This window comes from Elaeis guineensis, chromosome 14, assembly GCF_000442705.2.
Source record: "Elaeis guineensis isolate ETL-2024a chromosome 14, EG11, whole genome shotgun sequence".
Classification (NCBI taxonomy): Eukaryota; Viridiplantae; Streptophyta; class Magnoliopsida; order Arecales; family Arecaceae; genus Elaeis; species Elaeis guineensis.
The window spans coordinates 55,064,099-55,074,593 of NC_026006.2; the positions used below are offsets into that span (position 1 = coordinate 55,064,099).

General features: G+C 36.9%; 1 protein-coding gene across 1 annotated transcript; it reads right to left on the reverse strand.

Moving 5' to 3' along the window:
- Window positions 1–8,682: 8,682 nt before the first annotated feature.
- LOC105057659 (uncharacterized) lies at window positions 8,683–10,107 on the reverse strand. The gene is made up of 4 exons (XM_010940331.4): window positions 9,957–10,107; window positions 9,479–9,559; window positions 9,354–9,387; window positions 8,683–9,264 (listed from the first exon to the last, which is right to left on the reverse strand). Exons 1-4 carry the CDS (start codon window positions 10,023–10,025, stop codon window positions 9,083–9,085), a joined length of 366 nt encoding a protein of 121 aa, XP_010938633.2. The 5' UTR covers window positions 10,026–10,107; the 3' UTR covers window positions 8,683–9,082.
- Window positions 10,108–10,495: the final 388 nt, after the last annotated feature.

Here is a 10,495-nt window from a genome sequence, read left to right on the forward strand (position 1 = left end):
GAATTTGGATCATAAACAGATCGATCAGTTTAATCTGTTTAATATTTAGATCGAATTTAGATTTTAAATATTTGATCTATTTAATCCATTTAATATTCAAATTGGATTAAATAAAATAACTCATTTAATCCATTTAATCTGTTTAATCCGTTTAAAATTTGTTTAACTTATTTAAAATATACTTAATCTATTTTTGACCCCTTTAATCTGACGTATTTAATCTATTAAAAATCCACATAACCTATTATCCCATTTAACCTAATTTGATTTTTAATAAATAGGTTAAGTAGGTCAAATCGATTTATCTGTTTAATAAATAGGCTGGATTCAAATTGATAATATGTTAGCTTTTTTTTTTTAAGTAAAGTTTTTATAGAGCTTATACAAGATTGTCAGTGTGTTAGCTTTATAGTCTACTCTAGCATGTTGATGTTGTTTTATGTGTTTATTATTGATCAAATTTCACAAATTAATCATCATGATATTAGAAACCTATGCAAGTTCTCAACATGCCAGGCCTGTTTTGAAGTCAAGGACTTCGCCGAGTCCAACTTCTGACTGAAGCTTATTTTAGAAGAATGGTCAATCAATCCAAATAGTTTAATTTTTGAACTATCCTAAACTGAATTCCTTACAATTTATTAGATTTTTTAATTATTTTTTAAAACTTAATTACAAATATACCTCCAAACCCAACTTATTTCTCAATCTATGGTAATTTTGCTGATCGGAAAGCCATTCCAAAACCGCATGTCCAACATGCGATTTCTTCTCCATGTGGCCTACGATCTTTAAAAAAATATTACAATTCGAAAATAGAAACCGCATGTTGAAGATGCGGTTTCAAGTTGAAACCGCAGCTTGAAACCGCATCTTCCACATGCAATTTCATATTTCTCCCCCAATAGTCTCCTCCCCACCCTGCAAATAGTCCTCCCCACTTATGGTCCCCTCCCCACCCTACGGTCCTCCCCATGGTCCCCCACTTGTGATCGATCTCCTCCCCACCCGACAACCTTGGATCCCTCTCCTCACGACCGGCATCCGCCTCCTCGACTAGCTTTCTCCCCATCCTATGATCGGTGTCCACCTCCTCGACCGGGCTCTTCCCATCACACGACCAACCTCAGCCCTCCCCGGTCGGCCTCCTTCTCCACTCGTGACCGGCCCCATTCCCCTCCCTCTTGCCGTGGCCACCCCCCCTTCCTTCGTTGAGCACAACCGGCCCCCCCTCCCGGATCACCCCCCTTCTCCCATTGAGCCACCACCTCCGATCGACGCCACCATCTCTCTTTTGATATTTTAACTGTAGGTAAGTTAATTATTTTTTTTAATTATGCTTTAATACTTATCTATGAGAATGATTTTTTTGAAATTGCATGTTACTTGTTGATTTAAATTATAGTGTAGCTTAAACTCAAATACATGTAGTTGGATTAATATTCATGTAGGAGTTCATAAAAAAAAATTTTGTGCAATGTTTCCATCTTAACTCTTTGATGATGCCAATTTTAGGGCTCTTTGGTAATGTTGTTGGATTAAGGCTTAATTAAGATGAATGCTCTATTTATATCGTTTTTAGTCAAAACTTTTTTTTAATAGTCAACACTACAATAATCTATGCAATGCTCATAATTAAAATATATTAGTAAGTTATTTAAATTATCATTGGATATACCACATTTTATTAGAAATTAGGTTTTTATTTTAGCATATTAAAGTAAGTAATTTTTTTAGTTTTAGCAGATTAATAATGGATATATGTATGCATGTATACATACATGTATGTTTGCATGTATGTACATATACATACAAGTCTATTTATGTAAGTATATGATGTATGTATTTATCTACATATACAAGTGTGCATGTATGTATACATGTAAACCTTCTAGAATGGGCATATGCAAGTTTATTTGTAATTTATATACATTTATTTGATAGCGAGCTAAATTTACTCTTTTTATTGTGTATGTAGTGACAGAAATTATCACAGCCTTATGTTATCTTAATGGTTCGATAGTTAATGGACCGTATGGCATTGAGTACATTGGGCGACCATAAAAGGCTATTAAAATTAAAAATGGAATAAAATATGAGGAGTTGGAGGATAAATTTTACAAAGTCTTTCGTGTTGATAGAAAATAAAATAAAATAATAATAATATATAGATATCTACAAGTTGTGCAACCATCAGTAATCAAGTATAAGCTATTCCGATTATCGATAACGATGATATGGAGATAATCTTTTCAATGATAAATTTTCATCCATGTTTATTCAGTGCAGAGTTGTACCTAAAGGTGCAAGCCTTAGAAGACATCGAAGATATTCGTGACCGAGATAATTTTGAAGTAGGTGATCGGGATTTAGGAATGACAATGCAAATCGGAGAACAGATAGGGACAATGAGTGTATTGGTTAATTTCATCTCATACTATATCAAGAATATTGGTCACGAAGCCACAATGAGTATATCATCATACCTGTGCAAGAACGGTTATGACGAAAGGATAGACCATGCTCCTTAAGGCTACAAAATGAAATGGATTGGAGGGAATCCAGCAACCATGCTATACGTTGAGTCTATGGAGAGGTAGGCCATGACAGACGAACATGTCCAAGAACAATAAATAGAGAATGATATCTACCGTAAAACAATGCAATTATAATGTTGTATCAAGTAGAAGTGTACTAAAACTATTTCATTAAGATAGACACTTACATGTCAAACATACATATATTTTATTAAGTTGAGTTGTGATAAAAGTTTTATTACAATGCGACCAATCAAAGTTATTAAAATGAATATATTTATAAAATATTTTTACTAACCATTGTCCAATACTTGCAGCATATCGTATACATGGATCCAAGGCCTGCAAATGATTCTGTATTACATGACCAGGCTGATCATCGATTATCGATAGTATGAGATGGTGAGGTACGTATTTATATCATTAATATCTTCTTTAAAAGGTTCATTATATTCAATTAATTTTAGTATTGATATTTTTCACTTATTATTGCAAGGAGTCGTAGTTTCTCACCTATCGTTGGAGGGAGCTAGCATTGCACAGGTCGACATGAGTGGACGGATGCATTGTGCCATATCTACGCCAGGCCGGATTCTATGGATTAAATCATGTTGGATTCATACAGTTTGACTGGCACTTGATCACAGCATTCGTAGAGCGATAGCGGTCAGAGACTTATATGTTTCATCTACCTTGGGGGAAGTGCACCATCACATTGCAGGATGTTGCTATCCAGCTCGGATTGCCCATTGATGGACTACCAGTGATAGGCAGTGCACGACAAAATTGGCATCAAATTTGTCTGAATCTATTAGGCGTTGTCCCACCTCCGTGTAGACTTCAGGGGTCATGGCTCAGTGCAGTCTGATTGAGAGAGCAATTTACTAAGTTATCCTCCAATGCCGGTGACTTTACGATATGGTGTTATGCTAGGGTATACATTCTACAACTCATGGGCGGATGTCTATTTTATGAAAAATCTAATAATATAGTGCATATTATACTTTTACCTTTACTTGAGAACTTTGAAACTGCGGGACACTATAGTTGGGGCAGTGCCGGCCTTGCATGGTTATATAGAGAGATGTATAGGGAAAGCTGAAAAGATGCACATGAAATAGCCAAATCCTTGATATTATTGCAGTTGCGGGCATGGGATAGGTTTTCTTTTATAGCACCACATAGATTAGATCAGCTTGCTGCAGATCCTATTATGGATCTACCTGATGGTGGTGCATTGCCAACTAGTCCATTAAGTATGAGGTACGCAATAAGATTGAATAATCTTTATAGGTATATATAAATCATGTCCAATAGATGTTTGTTATTATATGTACAGATGGAGAGATTTTTTTCGATCAGAGATGTATCAACCCATGTACTCATTGCATATCGATACCATCTCGATCGACAGACTACAGATTAGGTAAGCATTACATCTGTATCTCATTTTTATTAGAAGTTATTTCCATAAGTTTATGTTAATTACTTATACTTCATCTTTTTCATTCATAAATAATATGGCAGCCATATACTATCGATGTCATGGTGGAGCTACCTGATTACTACTTTGACGGACAAGATATATAGTGTAGATGAGTGCCGCTCATTTGTTTCTATATTGTAGAGTGGCATTTTCTTGATAGAGTGTTGCCGTAGTTTGAAATCCAGCAGCCCATTCTAGACGATTGTGATACGGATGCCAGACTACATGGGATTGACCTCAGAGGATGTGTCGATCAGGATTGGGATATTACTCATCAGCATTTCCTCCATTTATGGGAGAGCCGTCGAGACTATGTTATAGATGGGCCTCCAGTTGATGGTACCATGGACTTCAATGATATGTATATGCAGTGGTACCGATGCATCACTCGACGTTTCATTGGTCGCAGTGGTGTTACGTTTGATTATCTAGTATGCTTATTAACTTAATTTCAATACAATTCATGGATCCTTATTACTTTTATTTATATCGAACACCAGTTGATTCTCTGCTATGTCAGAGTGACAACTTGGCGAGGATACATCATCTTGCTTATCCAAAGTCGATATCCACATCCTCGCACGCTATGCAGGATATTTGCACATCCATGCTAGATGCTGTCGACCAACATAGTCACATCTCCATGCGTGTCCATCCTCCTGATCCCCAGACAAGTCAAGAGACTCCATCAGCTTTTGGACATCCGGCATCAGATGGACCATGTCCTCCAGCTCGGCACAGATGAGGTAGTCAACGACGTATTACCTCTCCAGTCTCAATGGCAGAGTTTCCTTCATACACTCCGTACATCTCATCAGTCGCATATATACATGAGGATGTGAGTCAGTTCTCCTATGTTTCAGAGATAGCTGTGTGTTTTGAGCATGCGGTGGAAGTGACCGACGAGGGTCCTTTATATCATGTTGACTATATTGGTGAAGGAGTTGCACATAGTTATCATTATATGGAGGATGATGTAGGATCAAGTGAATCAGAACCAACACATGGTCGAAAATAACCTATACGGATGAGGAGATGGCCTCCATGTGGGACATAACTTATATGTATTACTGCCACATATATGTATTACTTTTTTTTTATGTTACTGTCATATTCGAGATTGTACCGAACTTATTTGTATTGATCTAAGTTAAGATATTTGTTAGCATTTTCAAATGAGTAGTGGATCATATGATTTAAGATATTTGTTAGCATTTAAGATATCAGTGGGTTTAAGCTTCATAATTTCATCATCATCACTGATACGGACATCAAATGCCTCGAAGATGATAGTTATGATAGCTCCATAGGGTCAACAAGATTTTGCACATTGAAAGCACTCATTCATATAATGGGTCATCATATATGACAAATTAACCCTACCACCTGAAAGTATCATTTGCAGGAGATAAATATCTAGGAATAATACATTATCTCTATGATCCCCTCTAGATAGAAAATTAAATGTAAAAATATGATAAATGAAATGATTCAACAAAGGTAATGCATATGCACTAGGTTTGGCGGTACCAACTAAACTATTATCCTCATAAATATTTCTGGCAGAGGGAAGATATTTTAAAACTCGATGATTTCAATGAGTAATGCTAAATACTCATCACTATCTGACAGAATGCCCAATATTTGATCAAGCATACTAGAGTCAAACTTAATAATCTTTCCTTTGACATAAGACGAAATAGAACAATTTGGTCTGTCAAAACTAAAATTGCTATAAAAATACTTCATTAGCGTAGGATAGGTTGGCTTGTTAGAGAGTAATCATTGATAACCAACCCATTCTTTTAAATAAAAATCTAATTTAAAAATCATCAAGTTGATCTAGGTCCACTATCCTCCCTCCCACAACTTTTCTACGAGAATAATTATATCTAAACTTTTCTCCATATTCATTATTCAAAAATAAACCTTCTTCGTACCTACATGCCGATTGTTTTTCTTTTTCTATACGAGCTTTCTTTGCTTTCGACATACCACCTCTTTTTGAAGCTATTGAATCGATTTGCTTGTGGAGATCGGTAAAAGAATAATATATAGAGGTTGCTCAGAGTGGGAAGGGACCATGACGAAAGGAAAAAAAGTCGGTCAGGAGGGGCCACAACAAGAGAAAGGGGAAAAAGATCGATCACAAGAGGCAGAGGCCGATCGGGGAGGAGCAGACACCGGTGGCAAGAGGAGAAGGAGACCGGTCAAAGGATGAGGAGGAGGAGAAGGGGACCAAATGAACTTGTCGGGTGGGGAGGAGGTTGATCATGAAGGGAACGACTGAAGGAAAAAATGATCACGGGGTGAAAAATAAAAGAATTAAAACCGCATGTTCAAGATGTAGTTTTAATTTCACTTAAAACCGCATGTTCAAAATGCAGTTTCAATTTGACGCAGATCGTGTGAGGAGGGAGGAAATGGAAAAGAACGGGATTCTCTACGGTACTCAAAAAGTACCACACGGTGCTGTGTATATATTGAGATGTCCATCAAAAAAAGGACAATTATGTGATGTTTATCTAAACTATTCAAATACTTCTGATGTTTATCTATTTTTTTTCTTAGTATTTTAATGCGTGCGCGGTCACTCATTTTTTGATGGACATTTCTGAAGCATGCACAGCATCTTATGGTACTTTTTAAATACCGTAAATGATTCATTTTTGAACAGAAAATATATAAAACCGCATGTTGAAGATATGGTTTTAATTCTGAAATCACATCTTCAACATGCGGTTTTCATTTTAAAATTTTAATATTTTTTTAAAGGTTGGAGGCCATGTGGAGGGTTTAGGGTGGAGGCCACGTTGAACGGAAACAGACAAAAAGAAACTAATAGAAACCAAGTCCAAGATGATGATCATCAAATAGGTGAAGTTGTCTCTCCTTGCAATGTTGAACAGAAGAATGAAGATACTGATGAACTACCAGCTTCCAGATGAAGAAAGCCATCGGAAGACGAAAGCAAGAGACTTCAGAAGCAAAAGAGCAAGAAGAACCTCTGATAAGGATTGAGGCATGATCAAATTGTTTTCTTTTTTCACTCTTGCAGGCACATGCAATCTGTAGCTGACTATAAGTAGAGGTGGAGTTTTCGGATGGCCAGCATCTCAGAACAAATGGACCAAATATGAGCTTGTCAATCTCATGGTTCATTCTACATCCACAAGTGATCAGCTGATACTTGGTGCTCTTTGAAAGATATTTGGGTGGAAATAATGCAGAAGGTGACTTCTTTCTTCTCGGATTTTGAAACTGGCTGTAGGATGGACAAGTCTTAATATTCCATGGAAAATTGAACATAAATTTCTAGATTATTTTTCTTAAAAACATGGTTTTGTGAAAGTGTTGTTATTATTATGAACTGTTATGCAAGTTGATTAGCTTCCCACTAATCTAGTGTAATGTAAAAACAGTAGTGAGATTCTTACTGAAAACGCTTCACCATGAAAAGGGAACATATTGTTGTCAATAAGTTCATTGTAGTTTCATAGGGATTACAACTGGCTACACAGTTTTAGGATAATTTTTTTGCACTGTCGGACCCTCCTCTAGACCATCATCTATCCCTGCTTGGTCACAAACAGTAAATTTTGTGCTGCTTTTATCTTCATGGTATGACATTCCTCTACCTAGAGATATAGTTGTAGATCCTGCATTGCTTCTGTCCTTGTAACGAATGTTTCGATGCAATTAGTTCTTGAGGAGGTTGCTGACTTTGGAAAAGTTTGGACAGCGATCAAACGTACTACTGTTCATCTTCTGTAACTTTTTTAGGATTTGTATTTTTTTTTTTCCTGAGTGCTCAGTTTTTGTAACTTTCAGAATCTTTAAACCTTCTCATTTATTCTTTTTTCAATAAAGGACTGGTGGCGATTCCTTAGCCTCCATTATCATCAAAAAAACTAGTTCTTGAGGAAATTAGAGCATTCTGCTGTCATATATTAAAATTTGGGTTGTAGTTAACATGAAGTCAGAATAACTAGTAATCTTTCTGAGAACTGCTAAATATAACTTAAGTGCTCTCCTCTTTTGAGCAGAGAGACACGTAGGCAATAGAATTAAATAGCCCAAACCGATCACATGAAAGAGGTTGAAGATACATTGAAGGTAATTGACATTACTCTTATTAAACTATTAATTAAATGCTGACTGGTCACCTAAAGCCCATATACATATACATATACGTATACATACCTACATACATACACACACACACACACACACGCATATATATTTATAGATATGTATGTATAATGTTTATGTGTGTTGAAATTGATAATACGTTTAACTTATTTTTTATGCAAGAAGGTATCAATCAGTTATAGGTTCCATAGTTCTTGAACGTCCGAAACATAGAAAAAGCTCAATCTGATTGTTTTTTTTTTTAAATGTCGAATAAAATATGTTGCATTACTAAACTAGAGCAAAGGCCCTCCTCCACAACATTCTCTTTTATAAGTGCAATCAAATAACAGAAAATTCCTACTTCTATTTTCTGTTTACTTTGTTTTCTATTGAAAATGATAATTTTATCACTCTCTGAGAAACCAAAGAGGTGAAGCATCTTACTTTCTCACATGGTTTATCAGATTTAAAACAAGCTTTTAGTTCTTCTTGTGGGAATAAATGAGTTTTATTTTGAACTTATGATGCATAGAAAAGAACATTTATCATGAATCATTCCTTAGAAGACCGAAACAAGCTGCGGGTTAAGCCAAGTTCAGGAGAGAAATATTACTTCACGCTTTTAAACCCACCTAATTTTGATCTCAATGTCCTCGATCCACTTCAAAACTCAGTTACACCGTATCCATCATGACAAAGCCTAGGGAATGGCCAAGAAGCAGAACAACTAAGATATATACAATAAGTACCCTTTAAACCATCATAACAATACTGTGGAACCTGGCTCCAGCCCAACCTTGTCCAACTAATAGGCTCGGGTGTCTAAAGTTTGGACCATAACTACAACATGGCTCAGCCAAAAGCTAGATAGCTACATGGCACTCCAAAGACAGAGAGAGTCCATAAAGAAGGAATAGATCATCCATCATGGGCACTTTGGTCCCCCTCTCTTGGTCTTCCAATTGTTGTAGCAAGGGCAGAACTGCTTGTTCCCATACGTGCCAGGAGGCACACAGAGGCACTTGGCGCAGCACTTCTGGCAGAAGAACATGCATGGCTTCTTGTAGGCAGTCGCCGAGCATCGAGATGTGCAACGGCCTGGGCATTCTGCAGAAGGATCATGACCGCATAATTCTTAGTGAAAGAAGTGAGATGAAGAAAGAGTGAAGTTAAAATGGGTAAGAAAATGTTCTTACCTTGGGGTTGGAGGCTTCCTTGAGTTGTTCCATACTGCAATTCAAGCATGATGGAGTTATAGTTGGCTAGGAAAATTTCAAGTGAAATACAAAGATGGGAAGAGAAGGGTTCAGTGGAACCTCACCAAAGGAAATTTGATGGGTTGAGGAGTTGGGCTTGGAGTGTTTGCTGGTTGGGCAGCTGGACTTGGAGAATGGTGATTAGCCTGCATTCACAATGCAGCCATTGTTATGCTTCCATGGTCTTTATATATACTGCTATTATTGTGGAGACAATCATGCATGTGTTATGCGTTATTAACTACTTGCTAGAACATAGGACAGTTGATACACATTTGATGATCCATTCTGCTATGGCAAGGCCCCAATTATATGAACAACTAAGATTTTAAATCCATTTTTCAGTAACTTAAACTTCCAATTCTATGGATCATATGAAATATCACATATCATTGAGCATTACCACGCTTTGCTGAAATGGATGTTTAACTCAAAGATCATGGTACTGTGAAACAAACCAATACAATCCATGTAATGGACATGGATCTCCACTGACACCCTATGGATGGTTAATAATTCTAACGTTTAGAGAGAGAGAGAGACCTGGCCTTCAATGGATAGGAGGAGCATGAAGACAAAGCTTAGAACCACAATACGCATTTTGCTTGCCATGGCCGAGCTAAAGAAGGAACAATGCTGGGATTAGAAAGCCTTGCGTTCTCCAGGCTGAGGAAAATTGGTGAGGAAACTGGGGTTTATATAGACCGTTGGTTTTGGCTCTATGCACAAAAAGACAGTACCCATCATCAAATCATAAAAAAGGATGCAATAATGCTACAGTTGTGGAGTTGGATGGGAGAGAGAGAGAGAGAGAGAGAGAGCAGTTGGTAGTTTTTGGCCGGTTCCTCTGGTGGCTTTGCAGGGACAGAAGAAAAGCCACCTGTTTCTTGTGAAATGTATATGGTGGACCCAATTGGCTATTCTGTTCTTATACTTCTTAGTTAAGTTATAATAGATATCCTTTGATTAGTAGCTTAATATATTCTTTCCAACCATAAGTATGGTTGATGTTGTAGTTTAGTGGTAAGAGTTCCATGTTGTGGTCCTGGACACCTGGGCTCCATCCAAGGAGCCATAAGTTT

Bases quoted from the DNA above. Each gene is read 5' to 3' on its own strand.
- LOC105057659 (XM_010940331.4), bottom strand. From the start codon at position 10,025: ATGGCAAGCAAAATGCGTATTGTGGTTCTAAGCTTTGTCTTCATGCTC. The intron at 9,560-9,956 runs GTCTCTCTCTCT...TTGTGAATGCAG, and splicing joins TCCTATCCATTGAAGGCCAG to GCTAATCACCATTCTCCAAG. The intron at 9,265-9,353 runs GTAAGAACATTT...ATCCTTCTGCAG, and splicing joins AGGAAGCCTCCAACCCCAAG to AATGCCCAGGCCGTTGCACA.